The sequence below is a fragment of the Corapipo altera genome, unplaced genomic scaffold (genome assembly GCF_003945725.1).
Source record: "Corapipo altera isolate COAL_440 unplaced genomic scaffold, ASM394572v1 1, whole genome shotgun sequence".
Classification (NCBI taxonomy): Eukaryota; Metazoa; Chordata; class Aves; order Passeriformes; family Pipridae; genus Corapipo; species Corapipo altera.
In genome coordinates, this window is record NW_020884873.1 from 19,687,193 (window position 1) to 19,705,556 (window position 18,364).

The 18,364-nt window shown below is 37.5% G+C and overlaps 1 protein-coding gene across 7 annotated transcripts in view; it reads right to left on the reverse strand.

The window, feature by feature from the left end:
* CNOT4 (CCR4-NOT transcription complex subunit 4) overlaps positions 1 to 18,364 on the reverse strand; it is an 82,687-nt gene that overhangs the window by 32,016 nt on the left and 32,307 nt on the right. For all 7 annotated transcript variants that reach the window (XM_027662310.1, XM_027662286.1, XM_027662267.1 and 4 more), the window contains exons 2-5: positions 10,432 to 10,675; positions 3,671 to 3,868; positions 945 to 1,031; positions 312 to 413 (exon numbers count right to left, since the gene is read on the reverse strand). In XM_027662310.1, coding sequence (XP_027518111.1) covers positions 312 to 413; positions 945 to 1,031; positions 3,671 to 3,868; positions 10,432 to 10,605 — 561 coding nt within the window. In that variant the 5' untranslated portion in view covers positions 10,606 to 10,675. The remainder of the gene's footprint in view (positions 1 to 311; positions 414 to 944; positions 1,032 to 3,670; positions 3,869 to 10,431; positions 10,676 to 18,364) is intronic.

The following is an 18,364-nucleotide window of genomic DNA, read 5'->3' on the forward strand; positions in this document are numbered from 1 at the left end:
AAGGTGTGGTATATGGACTACAGAAACGCTTTGTAAAAGCAGTCTATACAACAAAAAAGCCACTGCGAGAATGCAGAGGTGGTGCATCTCTGTCTCAAACTTTTGTTTTAAGAAGTTATCTGCTAACACACCAAAACATTGCCTGCTGGAACCTCACTGAACTTCCACGTTGGGATTCGTGTTAGGAAAAGAGGTCAAAATTCAGTACACTTATTCAGCAACACAGGCATATCTTTGCAAATAAAATTTTATACTGTGCACTGATATTAGTGTCCTAGAACATACACATAAGAATGCAAAAATATTTCCACCTTAAGTGTTCTGCCGTCTACCACCACATTATTGACGCACTGTATGGCTCTGAGGGCATCTTCTGACCGGATGTAGGTTACATATGCACTGGCACTTGGACCCTAGGAAGAAAACATACACTAGTTATTATTTTTCTTTCCCCAGACAGATCTGATCATTTAGTTGCCTTTTCAGCTGCTCATTTCATAAACTGGTATATTCAAGGCTCAACGTTTTTAACAGGAAACTGGCAAAAAAGGTAGAATTCATAAAAACTCATATGTGAGGCATAAAGAATGGAGAAAAGAAACACACTGAAATATTGCTTGAAAGTTCTAAAAATACTTAAAGGCATTTTATCCCCAAAATGCAGCTTAGTGAATAAATGCCATACTGCTGCTTCTTCAAAAGGTTTCACCATCTCCAAATTTTCAATCTTGCTACATTGCATCTAACTTTGAGAGTCTTGTTGGACAATGCCTCAGTAACTTAAAGTAATTCGATTCTTGCAACGTTGTTTGGTTTGGGGCTTTTTTAACAGTCTTTAACCTACTGCTTAATCAGAAATAGGGGGCCCTGGATTCACTTTCCTCAACATGTATTTCCTAAAGTAATTAAAAAAAAAAAAAAAATCACAAGGGTCTCTGACTTACCTGTGAACCTGCATATGACGTGCTGTTATTAATGACAACTTTGTGTATTTTACCAAACTTCCCAAAATATTCTGGTCGTTTCAACACCTACAAGAAAAGAAATTTAAAGTGGTATACTTAAAATTCATACAGAGATGTACCCATCTTCTGTGAAACTGTGCAAAAAACCAGATCTCTCCTACAAAGAGGAGGTGAGCATGTAGATTTCTTTTTTCCCCTACATAAAACATGATTACTTGCAATACAGAGTATGGTGATACTGCAGAACTTTAATGATGGATATTCCACATTTTATATTGTATTTTAAAAAACTCTTTTGGTACTCCAATTACCCTAACCCTACCCTGGCAAGATACATCCCATACTGCATGAAACACTCCTATATTTATCTATTTTATAATTTGAGGGGAGGGGGGAATCACATTTATTCCAGTTTCAAAATAATTAATCACGTTAACCTTTCATTCAGCTATATTAATTACTAGGTACAAAATGCTGAATCCTGACTTACTTGCCCCACTCCAAAGAGAAAAAGAGTAAACCAACTAGCTCAAGATAGTCTCAAATTGTATAAAGACCTGACTAAGTGCAGGAAGACAATACAGGAAAATTCCCAGGGCAAGAAAAACCATTTCAGAATCAACATCATGCCAAAACAAATGAGTGAATATCACATCCCTAAAGGAAGAAAAAATACTCCTGTTTTGCCCTTCCCTGAATCAGTTAGTAATGACACACCATTTAAGGATCCTGTGCAAAGCAGGAATATCATCATCATCTTAAACAACTCTGCTGAATAACGGTCACCTGGTGTGCCAGCGAAACAAACTGGCAATATCTCAGACACATTTATACAAAAAGTATTTTTCCATTCCTGTGATGGAAGAAGGTACCAAAGTACTGACTACTCAGACTGAAGTTAGATAAGCGAAGGGTATTTCTAGCTGAGAGGTTATAAATTAAGATTTGTTTCCTCAGCTCCATCCTCATATTAACACTGGATAGTGCAGTTAAACTGTCCTGATCCAAGAACATCTTTACCTAACTACCTCCTCTCCCTTTTAAAGGGAGCATCTTCAAGAACTAACAGCATCACAGTTGGAACATCCTGTAGAACTACAAGACATGTTGTATAGACAATCATTCATTCCCTGGTCTCTTCTGACTGCTCTTCAGTTGGTCTACACCCTCTTGAAACATCCCACATCCATCCTCCAGGTATCATTCCAGAAAAGACTGACAATCCCAAAGAAACTTCTGCTTTACTCAAGTATATTGCAGATTATACTCCTGATAACAACATATGACATCATAGCCTTTGCAATTTTTCTAAGACCCAGTTAACAGAAGAGGATCCACAGATTGCTTTCCAGAAATGGCAAATAGTAGCCAACCTCCCCTTCCAAACAATCTTTACTTACAAAGGAGTTTTTTGCCTGCTTAAATAGAAAAATTGAATATACTGAACACTTTTTTAGCTCATCTCTCTCAGGCTAGGTTTCTTGAAAATCAAGTTATCTTGGTGCTATATGCAATATTCAGTAAGTACACATTATCTTCTGGTATGTTATTGAGAATACTGCTACCAACATCACCCACCCCCTCAATAAATCCACTTTGAGTTACTTCAAGTACTCAGTATGGAATTATCTGAGGTTTAAAAAAAAAATAACTGCATTTACTACTGTTTCTCTTACAAATCCTCTATCTGGTCAAAGAAATCAAATGCATTTTTCAATAATAAATAGTGCCAAGCCACTGCTGACAGCTGCTTGCAAATACTTGCTGCTATATTTTAGTATATACTGAAGTGGTATACATCAGATCATTTTAACTTTGATTTTTCTCTTCCCTTCTTATCCTTTCCCTCCCCTTCGCTAAAAGCAGTTTTTTACTTTTGTTCTTTATATGTCTACCAAACTACAGACCATTCTCTGAGTACTCAAACAGTCACTTCTGTTTGAGTTTTCCCTAGACAATTTAGTTCAATAATGTGACTTTAACTTGTCACAGTAATTTTGAAGATATCTATCTTATCCTCTATTACATTTCCTCCATATTCTAATTCAAGATACTTTTACTCATTAGCACTTATTCCACTGGCCACCTGCAGCTGACTGATGATGGAAGTAAATAAACATTTTAAACACAATCAGTTTTCTGAAATTTTTGATGATGCAGAGTAGTAAGCCAACTCTTTCCTGGGTCTTCCTCTTATTCAATTTTCTCATTTCAGCTTCCTAAGGACATCACTCTTATGTTCCTTCCATATTATATCGAGTATTAGCTTTTCTCTTCTCTCCCTACAGGTTTGTGTTATACTTTATATCAGTTCTTTGGAACATAACCAAGCTCCTGTTTTAGAAATTGTGATGCATAATACAGCTGTATAGTGCCAGCAGATCCAACCTAGGAAAATGATTACCTAAAACATCCTCTAAGCACATTTCTAGCTTAAAACCAAGCTCTCATTATTACAAAAATACAAAGAACAACTTCCTTAAAAAAAAAAAATTGCAGAGCATCTGTACTCCCTAAAACAAAAACACTTGAAGTTATTTTGGAGGAGAGAGAGGAATAAGCTTCCTTAAGAAGAGGGGGCCTCACAAGCAGTGAACCTTTTCAATGCTGCTTCATTTTATACCCTGCAGGGAGACAGAACAAGGGTATTCTAATGTTTCATGGCAGTATGTTAAGAGCAAGATTTGTAAGTGTGAACCATTTACCTCTGGATCTGCTAGGCGCTGAGATAGCCCTACCACAAAGACAAGGTTCTTCTGTACAACCCGTACACTGGCCAAATGTTTGCGATTCTCTGATATCTTCTGTTTCCTCTCATTTTGTTTCTGTTTCTTTTCGTTTTTTATCCTCTGCAGCTCTTCCTGGGAGAGTGGTTTGTACACTGCTGGGTCTTCTGGGTAAGGCTAAACATAACAAATAGCATTAAACTCAACCCATACAAGAAACAACACATTTGAAAATCATTAATCCCGATGTTTGAATGCAAAAATTTTTTTATTGTGTTATACTGATCTGATTTTTTACAGCCTCTCACATTATAGAGGCATATTCAGTCCTTTGGGAAAGGTGAACATCTTGCATCTTTCATATAATTCTCCTATTTATAGACATAATATTGATTTGGGCAATAGCCACATTCTAACCCAGCTGCAACATAACAGTCAACATATCCTGTTAAAATTTCAGTAACAGAGCATACTAAGTTGGGTGAAAGCATGCACTGCATATTCACTTTATATTTAGTTGTCTGATACAGATTTGGATGCTTAAGTGTATTAAATCTACCAGATAAGAAAATAAAATACAAATGTAGTTTCAGTGGCCCACAAATTCAAGACAGTAACACCATTACACTGCTCAGTCTTTACATAGTTAACTTCTAGTGAAGAGACAGATGTCAATACAGTTACTGCACACTGACTTAACGATAATCTTGCCATGCCTGTGTACCAGTTTGAAATTTGGTCTCTCTCCTCTGGACAAAGGTGCATTTTTAACCTCAAGATTATCATCTACAGATAACTCCTCGAACACAAACATAACACTGTAGATTTTAATCTCAAAAGTATCTAGCAGAAGTGCAAGAGTCCTAAGAGTTACCTACAAAGACTGCTCTACTCACACAGAGCACTACTATAAAGGTACTATTTTAGACTGGCCTTGCAGACTACAGTGCACCATCTTCTGCTCCGATTAGTCCTCGAAGCAGTCCCATATTCCTTACTTGGCCCAGTTTTTTCAGACTAAAAAGTTACGTTTCACACCATATATAAAAAGCGATGTTAAGCACAAAAGCAAGTACATAAAAATGTATCTCAAAAAAAAAAGTGTTTCTAAACATTGAGATGAAGTAAAAAATGAGAAGAGTACATGAGATGTGCATTAAGACAAAGACTTAAGATAAAGAAGTTAAGCTCAAGCTCACCAGTATATTGAACTAAGGTCTTTGCTTGCACTACCACAACCAAAGGTTTCAGTGTGCAAGTCCAACAAAAATGAATTTAACTTTTTCCTGACTGCCCTCTGTCAATGACAGAGTATAAAACTAGTTGTCATACTACAATAACCTAAGAAAAATCTACAACGGCAGACGAAAATAAGGTTTAGGTTAAAGCATATATTCCTCATAGTTGCATGACATCACCAAGAGTCACCAAGCACTCAGCCCCAATAGTCTTCTGAGTACATCCTCAAATAAACTGATGTTCATTTTTCAGCTTAAAGTTCAGCATCATTATGCCATATTTGTGACATCTACCGAAAATATGCTGCAGTTGACTTCAGCAGATGGCATCTCACAGCTGAACATCAAGTCCTCTGGAACATGTTTTTAGCATCACAAAGGAATTTAAACTTTTAAGATACTTTAGCTGTAGCTAAAGGGTGTCCTTAACATGAAAACACAATAAGCAGTCAAGTTATCCTTGAAGAACAGTCAAAGCCATACCATTTCTCAAAAAGATACGCTATTTCAAAGTAACACTGAATACCTTACAGAGATTTCAGAATGTACTTGATGAATACCAATGACCAATTTGACACCAAGAAAGCTATAGCAAACAGTGCCAAAGTTCATCAGCTTCTTTCTTGCCAAGTATATCCCCATTCAGAGCATATTCTCAAGCGAGAAGCAAGTCAGACAGTATGCTCCTTCTCTGTACAGCTATTTTCTACTGGAGGTCCTGAGCATGAGTCAGGAAACATCCTGGGTAGCTCAAGCATGTTTTGCCATATGGCTAACAGCACTTGTTTGACCAACAGAATCATCAAAAGTTCTCCTAGGTACAGTTAAGCTGTATTATATTTTAAATGTTTCATACGTTTATCACTCTGACATGTTTAATGTTTCTAAGGAATATGACTAGTTGGATATCCTGACTTGCAGGACCTGAAAATGAATCTGTGCGCACATCTTGAATCCAAAGAATAAATCAGAAACAGTTGTAAGAAATGATACATGACTTTCCTATTGATATATCATGTGTGACATGGTAACAGATTAAGAGATATTGTATGTTTGAAGAGGGGGGAAGGCAGGTAAGCACAGCACAAACATTTCAGCATTAGAAATCATTTTCCTTTCAAAGAAGGACAAAGTCAGCCTAAAACCATGAAAATAAATGATTTCATCTTCAGAGTGAGTGCTTCCCACAGTTTCGAAGTTCATGAACACAGATAATGGCTCAACTACAAACAGATGCATGCAGTGAAGACTGCTGGAACATCACTGAAAGATAAGCAAGGGGGATTGACTGCTGGCGTATCCCATAGTACCACTGTCTGTTGTTTACTCTGTGTCTAATGCTACAATGCTACTAACATGCCCATGTTTTTTATATTTTGGGAACAAAATGCTTGTTTAACCTCCTACCACTGATGCCTTAGCTGGTAGAGGATTTCAGATCCAAACAAAGTAGCTACATCAAGTGTTATCAGCATTTATGTATTTTCAGATGCAAGACATCAGTGATGTCAACATCACTGATTCACTAACTAAGTTTAGCTGACATCCTCCACTTAAGCTATGCGAATTCTCTTCAGCAAAAATCTCAGAGGCCACCTGAACAAGTGTGCCATCATGAAAGGTGACCAAATTTTGTTTACACTAACTGCAAGTTGCTGGTAGTCCTACAAGAACTTCAGCAAAAGTTTGAATGTCTCTTCTGAAGTCTCATTTCTTTAATCAGAGATGGCCCTTGATGAATTCTCGGTCTTCCTGACTATATTTGTCTTGTTATTTAAGTTGTTTTCTTTCAGATTTTTTTCCCTCTTTCCCAAGTGTTGAAAGCTGAGCTGGGATTTATCAGGCACTTTGCTTTTGCCATTCCCAGATGGGTCACATTCCTTCCACACAATGGATGTACCAATATTTCCCACTTGTTGCCTTGCTACCGAGTAGGTCCTGAAATGAGAAATGCAGAGAAAGTCAATAAGGTTTATGCATAGTATACACCATAGTACTTATATCAAGAACAAAAAAAAAAAAAAGCAATTTCCTATCCATTTCAAAATATCCATTGTTGTACTAAACTACTCAGTTGTGGGATTAAAAGCACCAGAGGAAACAAGTGGCATTTGGAGACTGTGCATTAAGATGAAGTGTTCCTTTTACACAGTAGTAGTAGTAGGAGAAATATAGACAAAGACACGCATAAAGCATGTTAATTTCTTGGTCATACATGTAGCAGTTTACTATCTATCCCCATCTCTAACACAAGGTGTTAGGAGAAATAAAGCTCTTTAAGTCAAGGAACTGGAGCAAAAGGCAAAGCCCCACTGCAGGAACAACTGTGTATCAAATTCTATTGTTTGGTGGAAGAGCAAAGCAACTAAGAAACATCAAAGAGCTGAGCTTTTTTATTGCTGGATTTAAAAAGTGCAACAACAGACGCTAAGGTTTGAGAGTGCTATGCTCTAATAAAGCAAGTGAAATGGTATGTTATTCACATCACAAACAGTACCTAGGCTACTGAATTTCAAAGAAAACAGAAATATCACTTTAAGGATAAAAATCTCTGGCTTTATAACCAGAACCAGGAAGTCTGTGACATGTAAACCAGCTTTTGGTTACAGAAATCTCTTTTGAACACATGTCTTCATTCTAATTTGAGTAGTTAGCAACTATTTCACTCATAGTTAAGAAATCAATTGACTGGGAAAAACAGGAAGGCTTGCTTAGCATCTTACAATTGACTGCACCTATAATTCTGAAAGGTATCAAAAACTCAAAGCAAGACAGTTTTTTTTTAATTAAATATTTTTTGTAGTTAATGAATCAAATAAAAACAATTTCCCAGTCTATTTCAGAAGATTCAGGCAAAGTTTAGAAAGCTTTTAATATGTTAACACTAAGAAGTATCAGTTTCCAACCAGCATTCAAGTTTAATTCATACTAGTACCTTACATTCATAAACCAAAGCAAATGTTTGTGTACTACTGCTATTCACACAAAGAAACTTAAGATGGACTAAATCAATTGACTGCAACCACATGAACACATTCTGCACATGCACATGTTAAGCTTTGCAAGAGTTCATGTAGATGTACTTTCTCCTTGGTAGAAAAAAACATAAACTAACATCTTTTCAGTTAGACATTAAAGAAGCTCAGCAAAATAATGGTATATATGCAATGCACAGTTAAGATCTATCAAACTAATGGCATAGGTGCCACTATAGCATATAGCCAAACTATTTTGTCACAGACTTGTCCAAAATCTCCCCCAAAACCCTTCAACCAAAATCCCTGGACTGGGAGCTTGTTCATTGCTCCTCTCCATAGACTACTGCTCTATTATGTAATTGTGAATAACATACTCAGTCTTGTTTTAATATATGTTTATTCACAGTCCATCCAGTAAGTATCCTGCACTGGTATGCACATTATAAAAATATGACATACCTGTTGAAACCATTGTTCCTACTATAAACTTTCCTGCTCAAATTTTGTTGCTTTGCCATGTTCTGTGCTTTGGCATTTTAAGTGGTCATAACCAATACACATCACAGTAGATAAGAATAAAAAACTGCTCAGATATTTTCCCAGAAGCCTTACTACACACAGACAGGAACTATTCAGACACATAGAACACAAATACACATACCTGGTTCCTTTTGTACTGCACACTTCAAAAGGTGGTTTCTTTAATGCTGCAACTCTGTAGCTCAAAATTATTTATTTCCAAGATCCTGGTGGCATCTGCATCACAATGTCTTTGTCTATGCCATGAAAGAAGTGTCCTCCCTCAGCCTTCAAGTCAACTTCTTACAATCCAGTGGTATAGTTGCAAGTCTGTTCAAGAATATCTTGCACTTCGTGGATAAAGAAGGTATCAAGAACATAATGGTAGCTCATTGTGAAAGAAGAGGTCTCCTGTCTGTATGCTTTACTCCAATTGTAGCACTCATTCCAGTTTTCCACATGAAACAGTTTTTCTAAGCAAACTGTATCCAATTTGTCAAAGTATTTGCACATCCAATCGTATGCCAGAGTATTCCACATTTAAAAGTTCAGTATCCGTGTTTCAAAGAATTCAGATATCCAGAGGCAGTGAATCATGCTGCTTCTTTGATTTTTCAAATACATTCCACAAACTTCCAATAACAAACAGGTGAAAAATAGCATAATAAATCAGCATAATAAATCCAGGTAAATGAAGCAATTTGCAGAAACAAGGAAATTTGAAATCTCATGTTGTACCAGAAGAGCAGAAATTCGCTTGTACTGTGGAAATTACTAATACAGCATGTGTCACCTACAGCAGGTATCACATGTGGAGAAACATTTGGCTGATGACACATAGATCTTCCTTGTAGAATAGAGCTAAAATTTCGCAGCAAATTTGCAGAACTTTTTGGCAAACATATGTTGGTGTGAGACAGCCTTCAGGCTCACTCCTAACACAGGTTAGCAGTGATAACTCTAGTGTAGCCAAAGCCCAAAAGAACAACAAGAAAATATAACTGGAAGTGCTTAAAGAATACTGTGGCAGTGAATAAAGGTAGTGAGACCAAGTAAGATTACTTGGGATCTGAAAAGTGAGCTGTAATGCGAGACAGGAAGACAAAGGCATAAACTGAGGACAGGATGACAATTAAACATCAGGAGAAAGGGGAGACGTAAGCAGCTGCAATTACAAGAAGATGAAGGCCAGGCAAGAAAGTTACAATCAAGAGATGTCATAAAAGACAAAGATATTGAGAAAGAATTTATTAAACACTGAAGGAAATTAGAAAGTTAAGCAAAACACTAAAAGGAGAGATAAAATAATTCAAAGGAAATAACAGGCAACTTAGTGAAGCTGAGATTTACAGTTGTGGCCAACCAAAGTATCAGTCAGACATCAAGACACAGATAGAAATTAAGTACTACCTTCAAGCACTTGGCAACAAGATCAGAATACTAGACATATAGACTCAGTCTAAATTTTTAAATGCTTTAAAGTTTAATACCACTGGATATTTTTCCAAAAGTTTTACATGTTTAGTATCCACTAAAACACAGATTAAAGGTTCCAGTGTCACAAACAAAACAAGCAGGTGCTTTACAAGCTTACCTCAGCCAGCTAGCTCGGTCAATTTAGCTAAACCTTAGCCTTCAGCAAACCCCTCAGCAAACCCTGGAATCCTCACTGTTCTTCCTGAAAAGGACTTTGTTAATGCATGAGTACCCCAACTCAAAAGATTTTTTTATTTCTGATACTGAGTTCCCTCAGTATCAGCACACTTTGGTTCTGACCCGCAGCTTCTCCTATTAATCCAGTTCTGAGTTTAATAAACCAAGACTAGTCACTTCCTAACAGCTTCAACACATAAGCAGACAGAATCTGAAAGATCCAATACCTCACCCTTGATCTAGGCTATGTCTAGATGAATGTTTCCCTTAATGAAAAGGATATCTTTGGTACCAACACAACGCAAGAGGCCTTGTGACATATGCAAGACAAGATGCTGTTCCAGGAATTTACCTTTCTGCAAGCAGGACAAAGTCCATTCTCATCAGTGCGGATACGATGCCAACAGAAACGACAAATTTGGTAGCCACAGGTGCAAGGGAAGAAATTGATGTCATCAATTTCCAGAGGCTCCATGCAAAGAGGGCATTCCACAGGGTCTTCCTTAGCATCAGGGCTGCGAGACATCTTTATATGTTCGCAGAGCAGCAAAAGTTTATAATAACTTAATAGACCAAGAAGGTCAGCACTTGAAGGTCTGCAAGAGGAAAAAAAAAGAAAAAAGTATTATTAAAACTGTTGACAACTTTTTTTTGTACCATTCAATATTTCAGTTCTTCAAGTCACCATTTTCTTCATTCATTTCCTGAACTCAATTATTTGAGTATGTTTCTACTCTGACAGTTTAAGGAGGCAGCACAGGAAAGTTACTTTCAGACTCAAAAAAAAGACACTTGGAGTCACCACTGAGTATTCAATCAATTTGGGTATTTTCTTCTTTATTTTTTCATTTAAGTACCACTCTGGATATTTGAAAGGATCTAATCTCAGCAAGCTGTCTCTATTTGCTGCATGAGACGTGAATGAAGATGGGGTAGAATTAAAGGACAACAGCAGAATTTTTAGCTGGACCATTGGAAGAAAAATAAAAGGAAAAAAGAAACAAAAATTAAAAACCCACCGAAAAACACTGAAAAGATGGGACTAGAACTGATAGTTGGATGGTCATACTAGCTGTAATGAACTACATCCCTTCTGTAGAAATAAGTGAGCTCTAAAGTCTTTAAAAAAACTGGAATTATTTTTGCAATCATATTTTTCCCAAAACATCAGTAATGTAATTATAATTGAACCACACATATACAATCTGGAGTCCCCTCTACTTTCCCAGAGTTTTCTGTTTCATTACTAACCACAAGCTAGTAGACTGTATAGTATCCAATCTTTCTCCAGGCTTTTAGGAGGAAGTCCAGAAAACAATTCTCACATCCACCTACTTGAAGAGTGATATTTAACTCTGTCATTGGAATTAACATGACTGAATATTTTGAGATCAAACCCTTGCTCACAGTTTTCAGTATAGTGTGATGTTACCCTTATATAGCCTTGGTTTCATACTTTAACCACCCCCAAAAAAAAAGAAAAAAACACCAACCAGTACTGTTTTGATCTTCCTCACCCAAAACCATACTTCCTTGCACAAAGTCTATCTGATAAAGCCGAAGAGGTTCCAGCTCAAGTTGGGACCTCCCACCTTACAGGATAGGATCTGTTTAGCATCAGTCTGCAACACTTGTCCCTGTCCTGCACACCTCTTCAGGAACAGAAATTCCTCTGCAAGCAGCCAGGAGAGAATCCTGAAGAGGAACCACACACATGCACACAACCAAAACACCATCCAGATACACAGCAGAGAGCATATAGCTTTGTATGGGAATGGTTGTATTGTCAGTAGATTAACCTGTAATCACAGGTTGATACCAGAAGTTCAGACTAACTGCAATTTCAACGAGTTTGGTAGGGAGCATATTGTCTAAGCACAAAGTACAGTTCTGGTACACATATACCACTGCCCTAGAGAGAAAAAGTTCCACTGGATGACCACTTAAGAGTAAGGATGGTTTTTCGACACTGTAAGCATAATTTCTCTATATGGCATGTACTAGCAACAACATTGTCCTCTTTCTGACTTTCACAACGATTAAAATCAAAAAGTTATACCTCCACAATAACAGAGTATCTTTTACTTCATTATCTATGTTTTAATTTGTGCTATATTCACAATCATTTTGACAGTCTCAAAAACAGGTTCTGGAACTTTACCAGTGTTTTCTACAGAGAACACTAGCAGAATCTGACCTGAAGGAAGGAAAGGATTAGTTTGTTTGAGAGCTTTGTCTTGTTTTTAAGCACCCATCCCCACTGGTTAAGAGTGGGAGGGACCATTAGAAGGCTACAGAACATTGTTTAATTGCTTATTATGCCGATAACATACATTTTTACAGCAGCCTGTAAACATTTCCTGTAAACTTTTCACACTTGTATGGCAGCAAAACCATTACAATACAAAAATTACTTTAAACCAAAGCACAGATGAACTCCACAGATTTTCTTCAGTTTAGACTTCGATATGACTCTTTCACTGATCTCCCAACAACAGGTCAGTAAGCAGACAGCATACTCCCTTCTACTCCATACTCATTCCATTACATGCTCAGCAGCCCACTAAAACACATAAGTAAAGCTATACTAGTACTAGTGAAACTGTAATTAAAAGCACCGTTTTGAAGAAACTTCCACCACCACAGTAAAATTACTGAACTTAGCAATTACTATTTGGAATCTCCACTAAGAAGTCTCATCAGTTCATGTGGGGGAAAAAAGCATGCCGTAATAGCTAGCGCCTCTGGGATAGGCAGACAAGCTCTAACAAAACTGCAATATGATTAACATTTATGAGCTGTTTAAGTTAACGCTAAGAGTTCAGCAGCTGTTAGCAATAATGTCAATGGCTTGCTCCAGTCAGCAAATGGCCCGCTATTTTACAACAAGGAGTAAGGAGCAGCTGTGTGCCATGTTTCTTGAAATTAAGAGAAAATATTTATTTACTTGGTCACAGAGCATTCAGACATCCCATTTAGAGCTTCAGCAGCGAAGTGTGTCTCCATTTCAGAAGGGTTTATATACCAGGGTCTGTGTCTGAAATCTGCATCAGAACAAGGCTTATTTTTTTCAAAACCAAAATAACATGCATAGTAAGGCATCATTAAAGCATTCTGCATATAGTGTGTGCACTATATGAAACATAGAAACTAGTCAGCTCTAAGGTTATTCCAAACAATTCCAGATTAATGTCACAGGAAAAGCAGTGCAGCAATAGCAAAAAACAAAAGGCGGTATTACATGTTATGTTTAATCCACAGTATCTGGTCTTTCGGATCAAGTTCAAAGAGATCAAATTAATGGCATCTCAGGAGAAGAAAAGGAGGAAGGTTGCACATATGTACACATGCTATACAAGCAGCTTGAATTTGTCCGTACACTTTCCAAAACTCCAACAACTGCAGTCAAACATGACTCCAGCAGTTCCACATCCTGTTTACAGGAGACTACGCCAAAACATTCACACAGGGATGGAGCAGAGGTGGACAATGTCCAGCAGCATGTTTCAGATGTAGCGATTTTGTAATAGGTAATAACAAAACTACAGAAACATGCAGTTGTGTGATTTATCCCTTTTACTATACCACCTGGTAAGTTCTTTTCCAAAAACAGGCAAAATGGAAAAAAGGATAAATTTTTATTAACTTTTGTAAATGCTTACTTAGTGGATGACAGCTGTGTCTAATCTGCCTCATCAAACGTTTCTCTTGATGAAATCCTACAAATTTTGCAGTCAAGAAAAAGTGATCCTACTCTTTGAGGATACTCACCTAAACATGATTTTACTGCTAATATAGCTAGTGATTTCAGTCCATTTCGGATACAGATGTTCGTTCCCTTTCCCTTTTGCACTTGAGGTGAGGAAGTTTAACTTCCAGTAGTTCATCTTCCCTATTTAACTCTAAAAGGGTCATTAAAAAAAGTGGCAGGGGGAGGGGGTGTGGCAGGGGAAAAAAACTGGCTTGCTATTCATTCTTTTTCACCAAGCATACCAATTTGAGACTTAGCACACACTCCTCCTGTTCTCTCCACAGTAGACACCAGAATATCTTCATTTGCTAGCATTTTAGTAAACATGTCCCTTAAATTTTAAGTTCTCCTCTAGCTCCAGGGAACAGAGACATTCTCCCCCTCACACAATGGACCGAATCCAGCCTTGCTACTTGCTTTAAGATAATAAAAGCAACCCAGACAAAAGTCCTCAAAATCTAGTCATGAAAAACCTCAATACGGACTCACATCCCAGAAAATATTTGGAGACTTTGGGCCTCTTGAAGGAAAAAAAACAGACATGTGTTAGCTAATGTTTCACTTAAAGTTCAAACATACCTGACCACTTGAAGTGAAACAGGTCGGAGTCTATGCATTGAACCTTTAGTAAAAGCTCATTAAACTTACACAAACAAACTCATACGTTTTTTCATGCCCTTGTATCTCTTGAAACTCATCAGCCACGAGAAGTCTCAAAAACACAGCATACATGCTCGCCTGCCTAATGCTACTGGGAATGCAGCCCCTCCCATAAGACACTCTGCTGAAGGATCAGCTGTCTTTCTACACTTCACCTCTATGTTGATCTCACATACAAGATGAAGGCAGAAAGACAAGCAGACTACAAGCAGCAGCTATAATGGGTTATCCCTTCCTTGAATCAGGGGAGCATCAGCAGCTCTGTCAGCACAGCAATCTCCTTTGGGCCAGCATGGGGCCACAGCAGCCTGAGGCCCATTTGGACTACCTCCTCCACTAGAGACTGCTGAAAGGACAACAACATCCATCTTCTTCAGACTCTGAAAGTAAAAAAGGCTATCACTGCATTGCAGTGACCACTGGAAGGTTTACACTAAAACCTTTCATAGGCAGAATGCAGAGAAAAGCCCATTTTTACTGTTTTAAGCACAAGAACTGAAGGAGATTTGGTGAGTTAAGTCATTCAGGGTCCCACAGAGAATCTATATGCAGAAAGTTCCCATATGCACACCCTAAATGATGGATGATGGTCTAGTAATAGACACGAGACTAGATGTTTTAAAGAAATCATCCACACAATTCAGAAGAAATCTGGGAAAATTCCAGAGGCCATCTTCTTTGACATGCTACCCTGTGCTTTCCTGTCATGTTTTTGAGACCTACACAAGAAAAGTGCAGAGCTCAAATACACATCAAAATACAGTGCTATTTTACAATCACCTGGAGACAGCGGGAGTGCTGAAAAGGGACTTTATAGCTCTGCTACTGACTGAGAACAACACAAGCAAGCAGGCTCTTGAATTCATCCAAGTTACTTTTCATTTGAGACCAACAAAAAGGTCACTTCCTACTTCTTTTTCCTGACTGTGCTGAACATTTAAAGCAAACTGTAGTACTAAGTGGAAAATCCTGCCCAGAAACTGCAAAGTCCATTTTCTCCCATGTCTTCTTTCTGGAATAATGTTTATTACTCTGTCTGTGGTCTGCAGCTACATTTTCATCACAGTACAAACAACATCTAAGAAAAGTTAAGACACAGATAAAGTCCCAAATGTTTGGAAAGTATGACCAGGAATCAGGTAGTCATCTCATTATTTCTAAAAACAGCGTTACCCTGACTAGGATTATCCCCAAGTTATTTAGTTCAGAGGTCAAAACTGAAGCCTCTAGACACTCTCCCCTTTATGCCTCCCTGTAGGTGCTTAGAGAGCACTCAGAGCCTCAGACTTTGAATTCTGCCAGCATAACTGAACCAGTGAGACCAAAACAAAAATATCCTTGTAGGGTCATATTTTACCTAAATCAATCCTCCACCTAGTTCATCACACAGCCATGCAGAAGCTTGCACTAGTATTAGTAAAATGTAGAAACAAGTACCCAGGGGTAGCAACTGCTCAAGCAGCATATTCAGCAACAGTGCAAAAATCAGCCAAAGAAATCACTAGAGAAGGTTCTACCTAATACTCTCAAGGCAGCTAATAACAAAATTAGTTAGATGCCACCTGCTAAAGGGAACTTACCATTCTTTATAAATCCACTGTGAACACACTATTTCAAGACAGTTATGTGGCAAAAAAGAAGTTATGTACCACAAAATGATGCTTTCTCTCATTTAAACTGAACCAAGAATTAGTTGTTGTAGGCTTATTGTTACAGTACTCAGAAGATTGATGCATACAGGGCTACATACTCTCAGTGACACATGCCAAGTAAGATATTATTTACTCAAATACCTTAGTTTCTTACAAGTCATGAACAGAAAAAAAGATGTTAAATTTTATTTAGAAATAAAAAGGCCAAATGAGATTCTGACAAATTCATCCACAAGCACATATAGCTCTGGACTCAGTTATCCAAGACAACAACACTACCCTAGCATCTATGTCAGCTCACTCAGTGAAATTAAAAGCATAATATTAGGACAATCTGTAATTGTCCAAATTAACTTCCCACGTTCATTCACATTCAATTCTAGGATTCCTTACTTTCTCTTTCTGCATACTCACATTTCATTTTTGTACCTACAGCACCACTACATATAGACACGATATGTCTAAAGCATTTGGATCAGGAATTAGAAGTGGGCTACACAATTAACAGGTTAAATATTTTAAAAGCCTATGTCACACACAGAGGCCAGCTAACATTGGTATACATATTCCAGCATGGTTATTTCCTCTGGACACAAGCAGGACATGCTCAAGCAACAAGTGAAACACAATAGCTATACTGTACAGATTTGTATACAGCAAATTATATATCACAAATCATTGTCAAAGGATGTTGCAAAGTTCCATCTGAACTATTCTGAATTCCCTAAATCTCTCATTACTTAGAAAAAGGCTACTACTTCATTTCTTGTACTTTTTCTTCAGAGCATCTGCTACCAGTCACTGTCAGAAACTTGATACAGATAGACCAGCTTGCCAACCATGCAGCAACCACAGGTGGTTATTAAACAGGTTATTTGTGGAATGGAGTGTCTTTATTCTGTTCACACAGCTCTCTAGCACAAAACACTCATTCTTGCAGTTCAGGTGTCTACACGTCAGCGTGTCATAGCTCAATTTTTCCATAATGCTATGTTCTATTTAGTCCTTAGGAAGGTGACATATACTCAAACACACATTCGTCCTCTTTGTGATTCTGTACAGCACTGTTAGCATTAGAAAGCTCCTATTCTTTCCACGCCCTAGTGTACCAGCTTTCTCTGTGTTTGAAGACCAGCATATTGATACTGCTGTAGAACACTCATATACTAACACAGAACCAGTAGCAGACAGTGAGAACAGTACTTTGAAGAAAAAAAGTGTCTTGTAAAAGACAGGTGGTTTAAGAGATAAAAGCTTTGTTAGTGCATATGTTAGAATAATGTTATATGCAGTAATTTGTTTGCAATATGGCAATATTCAATTGTAAAAGTAACCACTGATAAAGTGAATTCAGCAGAACACACCAGCAGACGGATTTTTAATGATAACCTAACATGCTAACACTGTCCAGCCACCCGAAGTCCCTACAGCAAGGCACAGAGGTCAGGTGAGTGATGGCAGCTCAATGTCATCAACCTGCACTTCCTTCTGTTTCACAGATGTTTTCCAGTGCCTTTTACCTCTTCAGACTAAAAACTCCAGACACAGCTATTTCATTGGTGCTATCCCAAGTAAATTTGGGACAACTAGCTGGAACAGCTTTAAGCTTCAACTTCTCATGTTGGAACCCTTTGAGCCATAACTTTGTGCTACTGAGGCATCTCACTATCTACAAATTTCTTATCCTTCTGCTGCCCTTTACTCACTAGGAGTTAAAATACCCAATATTAAGACAAACTCCAAGCCAGTTCTCCCCTCAATTTAAACTGATTTAAATTTTTCATCTATAAAGTAATTTTTTTCTATTGATAATTACTATAAATGTTGATCTACAACTAAACAAAGGTTGTTGTTTGCTCATTTAAACTAATTCAGCAGACAGACTGCATTACCCATACTTCAGCTGTTGCTTTTTCAGTACATAATAACTCTGATTTTTGAGGGTTTGTTTCTTAATCCAAAGTCACTGTTCCATGTAATAACTTTTGTTTTAAAAAAAATCTACATGGAATTTTTAAAGTAGCATAATGTACAAAAGTCACATAAATTCTTAGATGTGCTTGTAACGTAAGACAATATGTTCACAAAACCTGAAACCAATTTAGTTGTCTAAAAGTAGCACTGTTAACAGTAGTTTATATCTCTAAATCCTTTAAGATTTCAGTAGTATAGTATATCCTCATTTTCCTTTCCTAAGGATAAGAAAAAAAAGCTTTTTCACC